Source organism: Octopus bimaculoides, chromosome 8 (genome assembly GCF_046866305.1).
Source record: "Octopus bimaculoides isolate indiv1 chromosome 8, ASM4686630v1, whole genome shotgun sequence".
NCBI lineage: Eukaryota > Metazoa > Mollusca > Cephalopoda > Octopoda > Octopodidae > Octopus > Octopus bimaculoides.
In genome coordinates, this window is record NC_142935.1 from 99,119,937 (window position 1) to 99,139,751 (window position 19,815).

The following is a 19,815-nucleotide window of genomic DNA, read 5'->3' on the forward strand; positions in this document are numbered from 1 at the left end:
AACTTTGCCTTTCATCGTTTCGGGGTCGATAAAATAAGTACCAGTTGAGCACTAGGGTCGATGTCATCGACTTAACTCTTTCCCCGAAATTACCCTCTTTGTTCCAAAACTTGAAACCATTTTCTTTTTATCCATTCAGGAAAAATAAACTGCGAGGTAAACTATGGCGTAATTTAAACCTGAAAGAGCAAGTTTAAATACTCTGCAACCTTCGACCTTGTGCCATATTCTCAAGGCTCCTTATTTTAAATCATTATTCATAATGGTTAACAGTTGATCGCAAGAGAATATAATGAGATTCGGAATTCCAAGGTGGCGGCAATTCACAGTAAGTGTAACGACATCTCACCCCCATGAAAAATACACACGCTTCCTTAAATAATCGAAAACAACATCGAAAACTTCTGATCTAAAATATTTAGCCTTCAAGAGTATTCACTTTCCTTGCAACTAGAATGTCGAATGTAACAGAGCGAAAAGCAAAATAGTTTTTCGGAACATCTTTTCCGAAATATCTCCGATAAAATGTTTTATTTCTGATAAACATCAAAGACAGCCACGTGTCCATGGTGTGTGTCTGATGATTTAGAATAATTTCCTTGATTGTTTTTTATGTTTACACTTTGTACGCTTGCAGAAAAAGTATGTAGCAGCAGACAGAAATACAAATCGTTGAGAGAGAGAGAGAGGGGGGGTGGCTGTAATTTCTTTATTTCCTTCTGCATATCAGCACCTGCGAAGTAGATATTGCTGGCAGCCATTACAAGCTGCGGTGTTGCGGTTTATGGCGGAGAGACGTACATTTAACCTGATAGGAAAGATAAACTGTACTTGTTATTTAGAAACGTTTGCGTTCGAACTGTGTACGGAGCAATGAGTAACAGTGACTATCATGAACAGACAGACATCTAACCCGAAAAACATCGACTGAAAGGATCAGTGATCAATATTCAATCGATCTATCCAGTTTATGACTATCTACATTAATCCCACCGATGGCCGTTCTCATTTTCTTCTCTCGCACACGACTTGACTTCGAGCCACATTCATAAACGGACTGGCATTGTATTAGAGCCTCAGAGCATCAAAGAACGCACTGTTAGTACTCTTTGGCCAGAAATGTGATGTGCCATTGTATAAAAAAACAAAATTTTAACATACATTGGCTCAGTACATTCAGATATAAACATCTTTCCTATCTTTCCTATCAGGTTAAATGTATGTCTCTCCTCTATAAACCGCAAAACCGCTGCTTGTAATGGCTGCCAGTAATATCTACTTCGCAGGTGCTGATATGTAGAAGGAAATAGCAAGTCGCATGGGAATGGATGATTAACGAGCTTTTGTAAACATTCAACCGACTGAGTGAAAGTTAGAACTTCGGTATTCTAACAATTGACACTGTCCATGCCGGAAGGTTAAAGACAAATACTGCTTCTGACAAATTACATTAATAAAAAAAAATTGGCAAACGTCTGATGAGGAAGTCTCTACTCAGTTGCACGATTTGCTAGAAAATGCCTCCAAATCTTCTTCGAATCCAAAGAGAGGAAGAATTTATGTGGGACGATGTTGTTTTTGATATACATCGGAAAAGATGGGACAATTAAAGCTTAACCCCATTTTATCATACGTCCGCTCAAAGAGAGGACTCAGGACTAAACACCAACAACATCCACGGAAAAAAATAAATAAAACACCTCAATCTGTCGTTTCCATCCAAAAAACTATCTGGCATAGTTCCTTGTTAAGAGAAACTGTCTTCATGACAATTTTGTTTTGTTTTTTAGTAGATGCAATTGGGGCGTTTTTCATTAATTTCCTTAAGTTCAGAATAAAGATAAATTGTTATGAAATAATTTTCATTGAAATTAACAAACCAAGAAGATAACTTAGTAACTGATGCTATAACCAACAATTCCAAACTTTCTTTTATCGTTTCCAGAATATTCGAAAACTATTATGGCCTCTTTAAACTATAGTTTATAAGAAAGTAATTCTTAAGACCCAATAATAAATGTGCTTCAATGGAATTCTTTCCAAATACCGTTTATTTTTGTTAGAACACAATGGTGAGAATGGTGAGAATGAGGATGATTATGATGATGATGATGAGGAGGAGGAGGAGGAGGAGGAGGAGGAAGAGGAGGTAGAGGAGGACGACGATGACGACGACGAAGACGAGGAGGAGGCGGATGAGAATGAGATGACTAAACGAGGAAAACCTCAGACAAGATTTTCATGGTGACAAAAGTAAGGTTAACATAACTGTGTGTGTATGTGTGCATGTGTGTTTGTGTGTATGTGTGTTTGTGTGTATGTACACACAAACACACATGCACACATACACATATATATATATATATATACACATATATATATATATAGACATATATGTATATACATATGTGTGTGTGTGTGTGTGTGTGTGTGTGTATAAATATATCTATATATAAATGTATGTATATATATATATATATATATATATATATATATTATATATGTATATACATATGTGTGTTTATGTGTGTGTGTGCGTGTGTGTTTGTGTACACATCCACGTATGTGTGTGTGTGTGAGTAATCTAATTTTGAGTGAACTCTTCATTTACTATTTATCCAAGGAAAGAAAAGAAGAGAAAAAACATAAAATAAAAGGAGGCAAACGAAAATGTGAGTGAGCCGAGGGGTTGGGGGGGGCGGGGACGGGGGTTGAATGGGAAAAAAAAGAAACGAAATTAAGAAAAAAATAACGGAAGAAATCTCTCTAAATTGTTCTTCAATAAATTAGAAACGGTTCACTGATCAACTGTGAAGGTTAACATGTGATCAATAAAAGCAGTCACCATCAGTCAACTGTCAGGATATACAACCAGTTCAGTATTCTTTTCGCCTTTCAATTTCCCCAACTACGTCGTCTCCTCTTCCTTCACTCCACGAAATTTGGGGAAAGAGAAAAGATGGCGGCTTCGTTTATCTTTTGTTTTGTTTTACATGTTAACACTGCGTTATAGGGTCAGTCTGTCTGTTCGTGTCTCACTGACCCTATTAATATACAGTAATGTTATGAAATTATATGGAACAGAATGATATCCGTTAATAGATATTTTAGAAGCTTTCAAAAAAAACAACCCATTAAAATATTGTTTCTAATTTAGATGCGAGGCCAGCATCTCCGTACGGGGAGAGAGTCGATTATATTTCTTTCCTTCCTCAATCTTCTGAGATGATTCTTCAACTCATTTTCTCATTCAATTTCACTCAGCCCCACCCTCGGGCATCTGATTTTTCATTTCGTTTCATGTTTGTTTTTTCTTCTACTCTCTCTTCTGCTATTGATGGTGGGTTTTTTTCTTTTTTCCAAGAACATTCACCAGAATGGATCTAATGCTAAACGTTGTTTTCTAATGTTTCTTTTAATTTTCATCCGTTTGGTATGGTTCACTATTTTTGGTTTTGGTTTCCACTGTTGGTGAATAAAGAGGAATTTTTAGGGAATTTCGTTCGTGTTTAAAATACATTGACAATGGCGTCCCCCTAAAATATTCTTGATGTTATTACATTACTATGGTGATTAAGGAAGTGTAGTTATAGAAATGATAGAAAATCAGGGCTATAATATTTAGCTTTGTACTAGTATATTCCGAGTTCAAATTCCACTAAGATGGAATTTTTTTTTTTTTTTCGAACATCGGACTTAATATTATCGTTTACTCAGAAAAGAAAGTAAAACTCATGACTTTTTTTTAAGGGAGTTGAAAGCTATAGAAGGAGGTGTTGTTGTTCGAATGATTATAAGAAAGTGGATTTCGCTTGATGAGCAGACAGTTATTCCAATCTTGGTCCTTTCTTTCTTTCTTTCTTTCTCGTGTACACAGGACTGAAAGACTTGGTAAGGCCCACGAGGTGAGGGCGTCTTTCTTCGCCCCTTTATATAGCTGATTCCATGAAAAAACCGAGAGGGTGTGGCGTGTGTGGGAAGAGATCGTCTCCAGTATTTGTGAAGTACTTTATCGACCCTCGAAGTGATGAAAGTCTAAATTGCCTTTGGTAGGATTTGAACCGAGAACACAGAGAACTAGAAGAAATATAAAAAACAACAACATTCTATCCTACACTCTCGCGACCCTGCCAATTCGTCGTCCCTGATCTTCGTTGATACCTTATAAACAATTTCATTTGTCATTTGAATTTTTATCTTGTATTGAAGCAACAAAATTCTTCAACTTTTCAAAAAACGAAACTGCCTCAATACGTTGGCTCTTTGACTCTTTCTTCGATTGACGAAATGAATAAAACAAACAGATAAATAAAACAATTTTAACAAGTCTAGGAATTAATTACAAAGAGATACACAAAAACTAACAAAACCTGAAGTCAATTTGCTGTTAATCCTTTTACGATAAAACACGAAAGACAGTTTGTGTCGAAACACATTTAATCAAAACTGCCACAGTTGAACTGATTAAAAGTAGTTCTGTGTTTTCAAGCATGTTTTTAATATAAAATACGTTTAAATTAAAACCTACTCGTTTTAATTTCTAGCTGCAGTCTTACCTGAAGGCAAGCGACAAAATAATACCAATAATAATAATAATAATAATAATGATAATAATAATATATTCAGACAGTTAAAAGATTAAAACAATTCTCTTTATATATATATTTTTTTTTTTTTTGTAATTGGTTTTATGTTTTAGGATGATTTGTGATCAAATTGAGAATTCTTTACTTCTGCTATCAATCATGTTTGTCACTTCTTCTCTGCCTATTAAATCATACGATATATATATATATACACATACATATTTATAAAGTGTGTGTGTATGAGTGTATTTGTGTGTATGCATGTATGTGTGATAGTAATGACTTATTACGTAAACGGTTAAGATCTTGAATATTAAATTGTATAAAAAGACATTGAAAAACTTGGCATAAAACAATAATAAAAACGAAAATAGATGTTCCGAGGAGAATCAACACAGGAATCAGTTGTGGAAATGATGCCGAGGAAATGGAGTGAAATTCAATGGGAAACTGAAGTTCATGAACGCAGACATATACGGCGTTTCGTATGTAGACACCTCTGCACAGCGACATCTACGTCGCCATTTGACGTGGATTTGAATGTCTATTGGCAGAACGTCTGTTACAATTGACATCTCTCATTTGCAGCATCTTATTGATAATATTCGGTAGAGAAAATAAACAAAATCTCTTCTTTAACCCTTCAAGGACTACTACTACTACTACTACTACTACTACTACTACTACTACTACTCTTTTACTTGTTTCAGTCATTTGACTGCAGCCATGCTGGAGCACCGCCTTTAGTCGAGCAAATCGACCCCAGGACTTATTCTTTGTAAGCCTAGTACTTATTCTATCGGTCTCTTTTTGCCGAACCGCTAAGTTATGGGGACGTAAACACACCAGCATCGGTTGTCAAGCGATGGTGGGGGGGACAAACACAGACACACAAACATATATATATATATATATATATATATATATATATATATATATATATATATATATATATATATATATATACATATACGACGGACTTCTTTCAGTTTCCGTCTACCAAATCCACTCACAAGGCTTTGGTCGGCCCGAGGCTATAGTAGAAGACACTTGCCCAAGGTGTCACGTAGTGGGACTGAACCCGGAACCATGTGGTTGGTAAGCAAGCTACTTACCACACAGCCACTCCTGCTAATAATAATAATAATAATAATAATAATAATAATAATAATAATAATAATAATAATAATAATCATAAATGTGCTACTAAAGTTTCGACTTCTAGCAGTTAATATTTTACTTCAGAAAAGCGCCGAGCAAAATGCTTCGCGACATTTCATCCGTCTTTACGTTCAGAGTGCAAATTCCGCTGAGGTCGACTTTGCCTTTCATCATTTTGGGATCGATAAAATAAGTACCTGTTAAGAAGTGGGGTCGATGTAATCGACTTACCCCCTCTCATGAAATTGCTGGACTTGTGTCAAAATTTCACTTCACGCCCCTCCAACACTCTTGAGAAAGGCATCTATTCTTCACTAAATTTGATTCTTGTACCTAATTAGGAAATCAATCAATTGAAGGATATCAAAAATAAATTAAGTCTTCGATCATAACTAAAGCCGTGATGGTCTTTGGGGATTGCGATTCAGAGAGTATCATCTCCTTTTAACGAACAGAGGAATTGTGGAATTATTAAGGTGTAATACAAACATATCGGTTCCGCTGCATGGCTACAGAAAAAAAAAATTGAAATCGTGTTTCTAAAGAATTTTATTTTACAGAAAGTATCTTTTAAATTCCGTTTAGTTTTTACAGAGATCCATGACATGTATTTGCCTCTGGTGAGTTCTGAGCCAATAAACTTTGGAAAGCATTAACAGATATTGAATTATTTCGCAATAAGAAGGCAAAAACTAAGTGAAATCAGAGATCGAAATCGAAAAGGGTCAGATGACTGCAATTTTATTAATTATTTTAAATTCCAATTGGAAGTAGATTTGAATGAACTAAATACTTTTACCTTCCCCTGTTTATGTCCTTCAAATCCAGCCCTGATCGAATTTACCTCTCACTACCACCGCTGCCTCCCGAATTCGAGACGCACAAATTAAGGAGGGAGGTGGATGCAATCTATCGTAACTCAAATTTTTCTAGCCTTCTATTAATGTAAGAAATTATCATGATTGTTATTGAATGAGAGAGCAGAGCATGCTATCAAAGTGATACTGGGGTATAAATATACGAAGCCCAGTATACCCATCATGGCTACCCGTCTGATAAGGGTACACAAGGTGCACGCATCACAACTATATGTGCTATGCTGGAGCACCGTTCTGAAGGGTTTAGTCAAGCAAATCGACCCCAGTGTTTATTTTGTTTTTGTTTTAAAGCTTGGTATTTATTCTATCAGTCTCTTTGCTGAACCGCTGGAATACAAACCAACTCCGGTTGTCAAGTGGTAGGGAGAACAAACACACACACATATTTATTTATACACACATTTATTTATACATACATATTTATTTATACACACATATTTATTTATGGAACGGGTTTCTCTCAGTTTCCGTCTGCATATCCACTCTCAAGGTTTTATTCTGTCCGAAGCTTAGAGTAGAACACACTTGCTCATGATGTCTCCTTTCTCAATTCATTTATTTCTTAGACTGATCTTTCTGGCCCCTATAAAAGTTTTATGAGTTAGGTGTCTTGGCTAAGGTGACATTACAGCTCGTATCAGGAGGAACATTCTGCCAACGGTACAACGCAATCCATTCAGTTACCTAGTTTACTGAGAATATTGGTTCAAATTTTGGCAGAAGGCCAGCAATTTGGATGGGAGGGGGGTTTAAAAGTGGAATACATCGACCCCAATGATCAACTGGTACCTATTTGATAGGTACAAGATGTTCATATCTTGACCCATTCGGCTTCATTTTTTACTCTTTCTGGGATCAATAAAATAAACATTAGATATTAGGGGTCTATCTCTCTGTCTCTGTCTCTGTTTCTCCCTGTATCTGTCTCTCTCTCTCTCTCTCTCTCTCTCTCTCTATATATATATATATATATATATATATATATATATATATATATATGTGTGTGTGTGTGTGTGTGTGTGTGTGTGTATATCAAAATAAGCAGCAGGATATCAAGAAGTGATGCAGTACGACCGTTTCAAGCGGCTCCATTTAATTGAACAATGCAATCATTACATCAATTTAAATGCAGCATAAATAAATAAATAGGATTTTTTATTCAGTTGGACACATTAATATAATTTTACTCAAATACTCTAATTGAGCAAGCAGATGGAAAGAATCCATGTTGCTACTAATGTAACTACGAATATACTACACTTCTAAGAATCGTATGAAGTTTGTTGGGGTCTTAGCTTGTAAAGGATTGCGGTTCATTTTTAATTTATAAGATTTTTATCAACTAATAAATCTAAGACTACAGGATTGTGTCTGTTTAGAATGGGAGGCAGGAGTGAGTTGACAGCACATAGGTGGGTACGGTCACAAATATTGTAAAGAGTTTTTTTAGGATTAGTATAAAGTAACTTTATACTAATTTTTTAGGATTAGTATAAAGGAAACTGGGTAGAGGGGGATCCCAAATCAAGATGTTAATTACCAGTTAAAGGGGCAAGACGCTAATAAAACTTATGATAATACAGAGGAAATTATCATGGGGTACTATGGGTGATTGTTTATAAACAATATTGTTATGTTGTATAAAGAGAAAATTTATGATTATTAAAAATGATATTATAACCAAAATAGATAAACTGTGTATATATAAGCATATACATACATATATACATACACACACATACCCGTACACACACATATATATGTGTGTGTGTGTGTGAATGTGTACGTATGTATGTAGACACTCGCGATATCCAATGAGTTGAAAGATGATGTAATCAAAAAAAGTTATAGACAAATGGAGACATGTGATTTAGGCGCGCGCGCGCACACACACACACAAACACACACATACACAAACACACACACACACACACACACACACTCATAAACATATAATCTGTAATTACACACTATTGTGCGTATGTACCCTTGCATGCAAACTTGCACACATAAAGAGGGCTGATGTTGTTTGTAAAGTTGATATGATTATTATTATTATTATTATTATAAGTAGTAGTAGTAGTAGTAGTAGTAGTAGTAGTAGTAGTAGTAGTAGTAGTAGAAGGGGTAGTAGAAGGAGTAGTAGAAGGAGTAAAGTGACAATTAATTACTAACACACTTCATTAATTACGAAAGCTAGCAGTCCCTATGTGTAACCTGCTTATCAGGTGTAATTAATTAATTAAATTGAGTAAAAATGTCCAAAGTCTGCGAGATATGACAGCGTCATCATCTTTCCGAAACAGATTCCATATTATCACGCTGAAATTATGAGGGTGGCGTAATGCACGGAACTGTGAGAATGGCGTAACATAAACGGCCATAATTCTCTACTAAAAATGGGCGTCCATGATATAAGACCTCATTATTATAATGATTAGAAGGGTGGTAAGTGTAGAGGCTTGGCAAAATCAGTTGAGCATCGGATAAAATATCTTGCGCTATGTTTTCCGGCTCTTTTCGATAAAAATTTTTAAAAAGCAGCGAAGTACTGGGGTCGATTTAATCGATTAACGCTTCCCTGATAATTGCAGGCCTCGTGCTTAAATTAGAAGTGATTATGATAGTCAGAAAGGCGGTAGGTTGGCAGATTCGTTAGTGACGGTCAAAATGCGGAATTTGTCCCGAGGTCATTACATTTTGCGTTCAAACTCCACCGAGGTGAACTGTACCCTTTAACTTCCAATGTCGACAAAATAAAGGATCAGGAAAGTACCTGGGATGGTTTTATCGACTAACTTCCCCCCCCCCCCAATCCGCCTCAGAATCTGTGACCTCGTACCTATGAGGACTCTGTGACCTCGCACCTAGGGGTGATCGTTGTAAGGGTTGTGGATAACAGAATCTGCAGAAAGCCGGACAAAATGTTATAAAGTATTTAGTTACATCCTTTTTTATCTTCTGAATTCGAATCTTTCCCGGATTAAGTTTACTTTTTCTTTTGTCCGGATTGATAACAATAGAATTTAATATTTTCCTAGGCGAGATCGACCTTGTTTTTCATCCTTTCGAGGTCAATGAAATAAGTACCAGTTAAATACTGGGGTCGACGTAATCGATCTTTCCACATCCCAAACATTTTAGGCCTTGTGCCTATAACAGAAAGGAACATTTTACTTGTCGAGAAAGCAGAACGGTTTTGATTGAAGCAATTTCATTTTAGATATATCTCTAATAGCCTTGGGAAAGCATAAACATCACAACTTCCACACTGAAATACAGAGAATTTGCGTCAAACCAGGAAGAAGCAATATCTAAATTCCTTTCTATAAAGCGCAGGCAGAGCAAGATGATCGTAGGGATGTTGCAAGATGTCGCCATTTTGATTACTTGTTTCAGGTCGTGTTGTCTCCGCGATAGGAGAGGCCCATGACCTTTTGTCGAGCTTTTGACTCTGTTTGAAGGAAGGAAAATATTGTCAACCCGAAGACCTGATCTGAATGTTTGCAACGGTTAAACTTTGTTAGAGGCACCCCATCACAAATTAAACCATAGCAGGATTTGAACTCAGAGCGCAAAAAACTGGAATAAATGCCGCACGACAATCCGTCTGACGCTCTACCGCTTCTACCAATCTACGCCATTAAACTGGACGGACGTTAGCTTTACAGAGTTGACCACAGAGAATCAACAGAACCGACAGAGAGTCAACAGAACCGACAGAGAGTTAACAGAACCGACAGAGAGTCAACAGAACCGACAGAGAGTCAGACGAAATGTATTGAACAAGTTTGTATTTCGTCTGACATTCCACCACCTCAGCCAATTTCCTCACCTCATTTTGGTTCGCGCCCAGGATTTCATCTGAAGTTAAGGTTTGTTTTGGTGACCAAACAAAAACTCAACACAGATTCCGAACAGTGGCCGTTTATCTATGCAAAAGACGTTTATCAAATGTATTTTGATGTACACACATATTCATGGACGTGTCTTTCTTTAGCGGTGTATTACATGAACACACACACACCCACATACAAACGCATATACAGACACAAACATTTTTATTACAGTACAAGCCGATCAACGGAACAGCCTCTTCCTGAAATTAGTGTGTAAGTGGCTGAGTGCTCCACAAACACGCATGTCCTTAACGTAAGTTCTCAGGTAATCCCTCGACTATCGCGAGTGTTACGTTCCAAAAGGCTCCGCGATAGGTGAAAATCCGCGAAGTAGAAACAGTACTGTACTGTATATTTTTTTAATTATTTTTATAATTTTTATATACTTATTTTATCATAAATGCAAAACAACACCACGGGGGAATCGACGGAAGCTTAAATAATAAACCGCGATTGGTGAACCACGATATGGTCATGGATTATTGTATATATATATATATGTATATATATATATATATATATATATATATATATATATATATATATATATATATATATATATATATATATATATATATATATATATATATATATATATTACAAATTAAAAGGGTAAAGGTTTATCAATTTATTAATCTATTAATAAATCAACAATTAATAATTTTTACCAAGCCCTTCGGTATGTAAGCACCTTTATCGGTGGAGAACTTATTTAAAAGTTCATATACATTTATAAACATAATTAAGGGATCAGCAAACATTTGCTTCACCACATACCGAAGTTCAGAAATAGCAGCTAAAAAAGCTGAGACTCCAACAGATAGCATTTGTTGGAGTCTCAGCTTTTTTAGCTGCTATTTCTGAACTTCGGTATGTGGTGAAGCAAATGTTTGCTGATCCCTTAATTATGTTTATAAATGTATGTATATATATATATATATATATATATATATATATATATATATATATATATATATATAACATATGCATATTTATAGGCATATATACATTCACACATATATCCCGAGGGGAGGCGCGTTGCCCAGTGATTGTGGTTTTGGGTTCAATTCCTGGAGTAGGCGGATCGTTGTAATTTTGAGCAAGGCACTTCATTTTCCTTTACTCCGGTTTACTCAACTGTAAGTTAGTATCAAGTGAGTGCTGGTACCGCCCTCTCTTCCTTCAGCTGTCACATCCTCCGTGCTAGGAAGGCCGAGACAGTGTCTAACTCTGTTTTCGACTGCACACGCCCCTTCAGTAATTATCGAAAGCATGGTACAGGCCAACAAGTCACACTCGTTTACCTAAGAGTATAGATTTGGATTGAGTTTGTCACTTGCTACTCTGAGTTGAGTCTCACCTGTAGGTGAATAAGATCTTCAGAACAGCGGGAGACTGACTGCACCAGAATGAAATATAATATTAATCTCTCTAGTATGGTATCGAGTGCTCCATATATATATATATAAATAACGTGGCACTCCGTCGGTTGCGACGACGAGCGTTCCAGTTGATCCGATCAACGGAACAGCCTGCTCGTGAAATTAACTTGCAAGTAGCTGAGCACCCCACAGACACGTGTACCCTTAACGTAGTTTTCGGGGAGATTCAGCGTGACACAGTGTGACAAGGCTGACCCCTTTAAAATACAGGTACAACAGAAACAGAAAGAAAGAGTGAGAGAAAGCTGTGGTAAAAGAGTACAGCAGGGTTCGCCAGCAACCCCTGCTGGAGCCTTGAGAACTCACAACGCCCGATCTAGGAATCGAGACTGCGATCTCATGACTTCGAGTCCACTGCTCTCACCACTGGGCCATTTCGCCTCACACACACACACACACACACACACACACACACACATATACATACATTTATATGTGTGTACAGTCGACAGGTGAGATCCAGAGAATCTCCGTATAGAAGACACTTAGTAGTGTTCAAAGGATTCAGACTTAGACCCCGATTTCTTTACGAGGGCCAATTCAAACCCAAGCTTTAATTTATTTATCTCGCATAATTGCCTCACACACGCTCGCGCACACACGCGCGCGTGTGTGTGTGTGCATAAATATAAATGGAAGACAACGTAAATATGGTTTTTCTCCTAGTTTTGACAAAATATCGTTTCACCTCTGACTTTACATAAACCAAGTTTTAACTGATAAACCATATAACACGTGACTATGGAGGCCTCTGATCTAATTCCTTTGTCTATTCCTTCAGTTTTAATGGCGTGGTTTTGTTTGTTATTAAATCTATCATAAATCTTCGATATTTTTTTTTACTTTCTACTTAATCCCGCAATATGTTAAAAACTGAAAAGAATTCTTTCTAATTTTCTGTAAATCTTGAAAATGGATGCTAGCCATGTTCTGCTTCCAATGTCAGCAAGCAGACGACAGTGATCTGACAAAATCGTTAGCACACCGGACAAAACGCTTAGCGACATTTTTCCCGGCTTTACATTCTGAGTTCAAGTTCCGCCGAGGTCAACTTCGCCTTTCAGCCTTTCGGGGTCGATAAAATAAGTACCAGTTGATAACTGGAGTAGATATAACTGACTAGCCCCTCCGCACAATATTCCAGGTCTTGTACCCATAAAACAAAGAAATATAAGCAAATATAATCACGCTGCTAACAGCAGCAAGGAGCCACGTAAAAGACATGTTGTAAGTCCTCTCTGCACACCCACCTAATAACTCTGTAGACAGGACAGCAGTGACAACAGCAAGGGCTGAAGAAAAGGAGTCGGGCCTCCAGAGATTCTTCTTGGTTATTTAAAAAGTCTACACTTCCCTTTTGCTGTTATTTTACTCTGTTTATGAGCAGAACATCTTGGTTGTATGGGGGGAACTGTTCAATAGGAAGACTGTCAGAGGAGAGAACCCGCACATATAAATCTCCGTCATAGGATTAAGGGAATATATTGGTTTTAGAAATATTTAACTTCTTTATTTTGGTTTCGTCTGAAATACATTCTTAGGCTTTGCACAGTTTTTTTTTTTTTCATGACCAAATAAAATCGAATTCGAGGGAAAATCAATGATTAAACGTTCTTTAGTCCATGGCCAGTCCTTAGAGAACAGGGCAAACAAATAATGAAAGATGTTCTTTTTTTTTACCCAAACATGCTGCATCTAGGATTATACAGGGTGTTCCCCCAAAATTGACATCATTTCGGAGTCTGATAACATAGTCAATTCTCGCTCAAATGATGTTTAGATTGGACATACCAGTGATAATAACATTGTGCTGCTGAAATGGCCACCACGTCCACCTGACTAGACACCTTGTGGGGTTTTTTTTTCTATGGTGCTATGTGAAAGGAGCGGTCTATATCCCACCTCTTCCTACAAGTCTAGAGGAACTCAAGCAGAGAATCAGTGAAGCGCTGGAGAATGTTACGCAAGACATTCTACAGCGTGTCTGGCAGGAGCTGGACCACCGCCTTAACGTGTGTCATGTCACAGGTGGTGCGCAGATTGAATATTTGTGAAGCTTTGTGAAATCGGTTATAAAATCTACATCCCTCTGGATCTCCTGTTCGAATTTCGATAGATAAATCTTTTATTGTTCAACATGAAATCCTATTTAATTTCGATTGCCTCAGACATGTAGTTACTCAGATATTCATATTTCAAATGATGTCAATTTTGCGGGGACACCCTGTATTATCAATGTGTTCTTAAGACGAAGGGCGTGATTTGTAAGAGATGTGGCTGCTACTTCTAAAAGAACAGACCAAAGGAATCATAGGTACAATTAATTATCTCCAATAACTTCTGGAAAACTGAAATCGACATCGGTTGACTAAAACTTTTGTCGTAGTTTGATGTTTGTACATTTAAAAAGCCATAGCGACTGATGTAGAGGCTTACACAGAGAGACCAACGTCTGGACAATGTCCGCCCTTCCTCATAAATTGTCCAAATCATTTACGCTACCATCGACTGTAGAAAGTGAATGAATATCATAGAACATTGACTCCTAATTACTGAGTATTTAACTTTGCTTCTATGCGATTAAAACACAATTTGAAATTGTGACGATTGCCATTGAGCAGAAACACGTTTCAGATAATCCTAGCTCGGTGATAATTACTTTCGCTCATATTGTTAATAACCGTGCGAAATATGGGAATCTTTGAGTTTTCCCAGCACCCTGAAGGCAATAGGGGTAAACCATGAAGGAACCACAAGATAGGATTGGTTAGTCCATATTACTCCGTGAGGAGCATAGGCCAGTTTCCTGGTTTTTCTGATGTCTATATTCCTCCCAGGACGGAATGCCAGTCCATTGCAGGATTACCGATTTTCACCAACTGGGTGGACTGGAACCAACTGAAATGAAGTGGTTTGCTCAAGAATACATCGCATCACCCAGTTCAATTCAAGAATCGAAACCACAATCTTACAATCACGAGTCCAACACCCTAAATACTACGCTATGCGCCTTCACACAAAAATTTTCCCCCAAATCTCACCCAAACATATTAAAGCGAAAAACAATACGTGACGAAAAAAATGTTATGACAGGCACCGTTTGAATACTTTTAATGATAGGCTCGTTCTCTCAAGGTAGTCATGGAGTCCAAAGAACAACAACGGGCAAAGACGCTGTTCTTTAATAGGGAAGTATGGATCGGTTCCCTTGATTTGTCCATTTAATTGGTCAAGTCAGTGGGTGTCAGCGTTTTGGTCAAAGGATCGAATCGTTTCTTACTTTCTTTTTCTTTTTAGTACTGAATGGTGGAATCATTAGAATTCATTAGAATTCGTTACGACTCTGTGTTTTGAGTTCAAATTCTACAGACATCAACTTTGCCTTTCATCCTTTCAGGATTGATAAGAAAAAAAAAAAAAAGTAACTGACCAGCATCTTTTTCTTTCTGAATGAAATTTGGGTGAAAAGTCACAAAAATTACAGAAAAATATTTTTGTTAGGCACCCTGGTTTATCAAGAATTACTTCACCGATGTGTATATTTTTATAGAAGGTTGAACACACGAGTTGATATATATATATGGAAAAAAGTCAAGGTAGAAAATGCTAAAATAATTTTATAAAAAACATTTCAGTACCGGTTTCGGTCATTGAGACTTTTTCAACTCTAAGTATAGAAAAGAATAAAATTTTGGACAAATTAAATCAAAGTTTTTTAAAAGTATATTTGCATAATATTCGAATACAAGGGGCATTTTCCTTGTTTCTGCCTGTCTCTGTCTTTCTTGTTTACTCTTGTGGGTTCGATATGTATATATATATATATATATATATATATATATATATATATATATATATACATATATATATATATATATATATATATATATATATATATATATATATATATATATATATATATGTATATATATATATATATATATATATATATATATATATATATATATATATATATATATATATATATATATATATATATATATATATATATATATATATATATATGTATATATATATATATATATATATATATATATATATACATATATATATATATATATATATATATATATATATATATATATATATATATATAAGATGGATTTGTGAACAGTAACCGTCGACTAAATTTAACTCATAAGAAATTCATTTGAGGCCAATATAAAAAAAAATCATCTGTCTAAGGCTCTTATATCAACCGTCCCGGGGGAATGAAAGGAAAAATCGTCTTTGGGATTTGAAATAATTATGTCAAAAATCTTAAGAAAATCCCACATCCCATTTTTGTCGGGTACTTAAGCACTTTACTGTTCCCTGATAAATACTGATGGATTAATTTCTGAAATAAACTTGTCACTTTGCTTATATTCCACAATTCCTGTATGATAATCAGAATTAAAAGTAGAATGTAATAAATGTCTCGTTCCTAAAGATTCCAAGTTCAAATCCTGCAAGAGTCGACTTCGCCTTTTATTCTTTGCAGATCCTGGTTCAATATCAATCAAGTGTATATCACCCTCACAAACCTGTCTTCTCTACAAGGTCGCTCGAGCTGCTAGTAATCACAGCTAATATCTCTTTCACATCGCACGCTACTATCAACCGTAAACACTATTCCATGGTAAAATAAAAAAAAAACAAAGTGGGCATTGGTTGGAATGTTTTTGATTATGGGTCGACTTGTTGAGAGCCTACTCGGGGCTAAACAAAAGGAACAACTTTTTATTACCAACTAATCTAAGAAGAAACTGTTATTAAATATGGAATGGGATGAAAATATCCTGGATTGATATCCTATCGTTATTCGCTTCTTTCCACTTGTTTCTATATTAAAGTCCTGCCATGTTTCACTTTGAATTCCATCGCTCCAGAACCAACCAAAAATATTCTCAATAGAATAATTTCTAAGTTATCTTTCATAGATTGCTCCTTTACGAAACTTCCTTTATTAAAGGTTTAAATCTGATATAAAAGTTACAGATATTGTGATGAAAGTCAAGTATTATTGGAAGTTTGAAAATATCTTAATGATGTAGGACATGCAAAATGAATAACAAGGATGTAAGCCCCCGCTCAGATTGCTAAAAGTTGCAGTTAATCGTTCCTCAAATCACACCTTACCAACTCGAGAGAAGGATCACATTGAGTAGTGATAATCGAAATACACAAGAACTTTAATCTATTAACGTTAATCTTTTAATCTCTGTTCGACAAGGTTTCCTCCTAAAGCCAAACAACATCAATAACAACAAAATCAAAAATATTCTAATCATATGAGAGTATCGATGTATCAATTATTTCATTCATCAATCACAAAGATCGAAGTTGATTGTAGACTGCAGTGGGCAGAATGACAAAGAAACCAAAACTTATCTACGGCCAATCAGAAGTTTTGAAGTTGCTTGCATTCACAATTTTGTTAATCTTTTAAATATTTCAATTTTAATGAAGTCACTAAAACGGCACCAAGAAATGGTTTTGTGGTGGGTGTGTGTGTGTGTTCTGTTTATATGTGGAGATGCGCCATGTGTCATGTGATACGTACAACATTAAAATGGTTAACAGACTCTTCGGATCTTAGTGTGTCGAAGTAAAGTTAGGCTGTTTCCGATATTCAAGTATACAGAAACACAAATAAATGCACACGCTTGCATAGACACACAGACACACACACAAATATGCATAAGCACAAACACTCGACAACACACACACACACTCACACACACATATATGTATACATGGATGCATCCCAATAATATATATGGTATATATAAAATATATACATATAAGCAATATATTATATATATATATAATATATGTATATATATATATATATATATATATATATATATATATAGATATATATATATATATATTATATATACATGTATAATATATATATGTAATATATACATATGTATAACATTTGTGTATATATATGTGCATATATATATATATGCATGTATATATATATATATATATATATATATATATATATATACATACATATACACACAGATACACATACACACACACATACACACACGCATATATATATATATATAGAAAAAATATTCACGTGCTAATACATACATATACACGCCCCCGCACATACACATATACATATATGCAATATTTCATTTTAATTGATTTTAATTAACATGCGTGAGTTTTCTGTCAGTGCGTGCGTTCGTTCGTTCGTGTGTATTGTGAGTCTCTTTGACTTTAACCAAACTTCTTATAATCGAAGAACTACCCATTAAAGTCTTCTAACAGACCTGAAGAACTTTTACATAAAAATGCCAACTGTTCAAATGGTTTAAAAACAGAAATAAATACAATCGTAATTTTTGATATGACAAAAATATAATTATTTTGAAAACGAAAACACACGCACGCACATAAACACATACGTGCGTACATACATATACATATATATGCTTTTTTAAAATTCCAACTACATACATGCACACATATATATATATATATATATATATATATATATATATATATATATATATATATATATATATACATATATATATATATATATATATATATATATATATATATATATATATATATATATATATATATATATATATATATATATGAATTACAGTTAAGTTTTAAGAGAGCACTTACCTGCATTTGCTATTGATAAAAGAATTACAGCAGAAACGAGAAATAGACTGAGCCGAAGAGACATGTTGCAAGAAGAGTTCTGATCTAAATGAAGATTTTCCGAAATCTACGGAATATTTATAGAGCGATGCAAATTCTCAATCCTTGGTTGGGATTCGATTTGGCTTCTTTATAATCTTTCACAAAAGTTTTGTGTCGCTCACACACACACACACACACACACACACGTACACACACACACACGCACACACACGTACACACGTACACTCACACATACACCTATAATTAATGACGGGAGCGCACACTCATGCGCACTCGCGCAACCCGCCCTCACTGCGTTAACGTTTCCTCCTCTCCACCCATTTCGGATAATTTATTGCTCGTGTTTAATATTGTAACCGAGTACGGGCTTAAAATAAAGCGTGGGTCGCTTCGTAATCTAATAAATAAAGACCGTTACCAATATCTCCTTGCTTTTTATGTATAATCACTGTGTGTGTGTGTAGGGGAGGGCTTACCTGTGAATGAGTGTGTGTGTTAAGTAAATACTATATGCATCTGACACACACACACACACACACAGACACGCACACACATATATGTATATATTCATATGCAAGTGTTTACGTATGCGTGTGCGCGTTTGTCGACGTCCCTCTGTGTTTGCCCATGCGCGTGCGCAAGTGTGCGTGCATTTGTGCGTGTGTGCGTCATGTCCGTACGCATGTGTGCGTACGTGTTACGCGCGTGCCCGACACGTGTATGTGAATGCCTCAGTTGTGTCTGTCTGTCTGTCTGCATTGACGCGTTGAATAGATCCTTCCTCTTTCTCCCCCCCCCTCGTTCCTCCTCCCTCCCTCCTTCTCTTCTCTCTCTCTCGCGCTGTATATGTGTTTGTGTATGTGTGTGTCTATGTATGTATAAAACGTTTGAGCGTAGAGTATGTATGTGTAAGAATTTGAATAAATGATGTGTGTGTGTGTGTGTGTGTGTGTGTGTGTGTGTGTGTGTGTGTGTGTGTGTGTGTGTGTGTAATACTTGTGAACGTGAATGTATAGTGTATGGGGCTGTTATGATACAGGTGCGTGTTTGTTTTTCCAGTGAGGCATGAGCGTGGAGATATATATTGTGCATGGGATGTGATATGTGTACACACAGACACACACACGTACACACACACACA

General features: G+C 35.8%; 1 protein-coding gene across 1 annotated transcript in view; it reads right to left on the minus strand.

Moving 5' to 3' along the window:
* LOC106868263 (uncharacterized) overlaps nt 1-19,263 on the minus strand; it is a 47,120-nt gene extending 27,857 nt beyond the window's left edge. Inside the window, exon 1 of the mRNA XM_014913446.3 lies at nt 18,633-19,263. Coding sequence (XP_014768932.1) covers nt 18,633-18,696 — 64 coding nt within the window. The 5' untranslated portion in view covers nt 18,697-19,263. The remainder of the gene's footprint in view (nt 1-18,632) is intronic.
* Nucleotides 19,264-19,815: the final 552 nt, after the last annotated feature.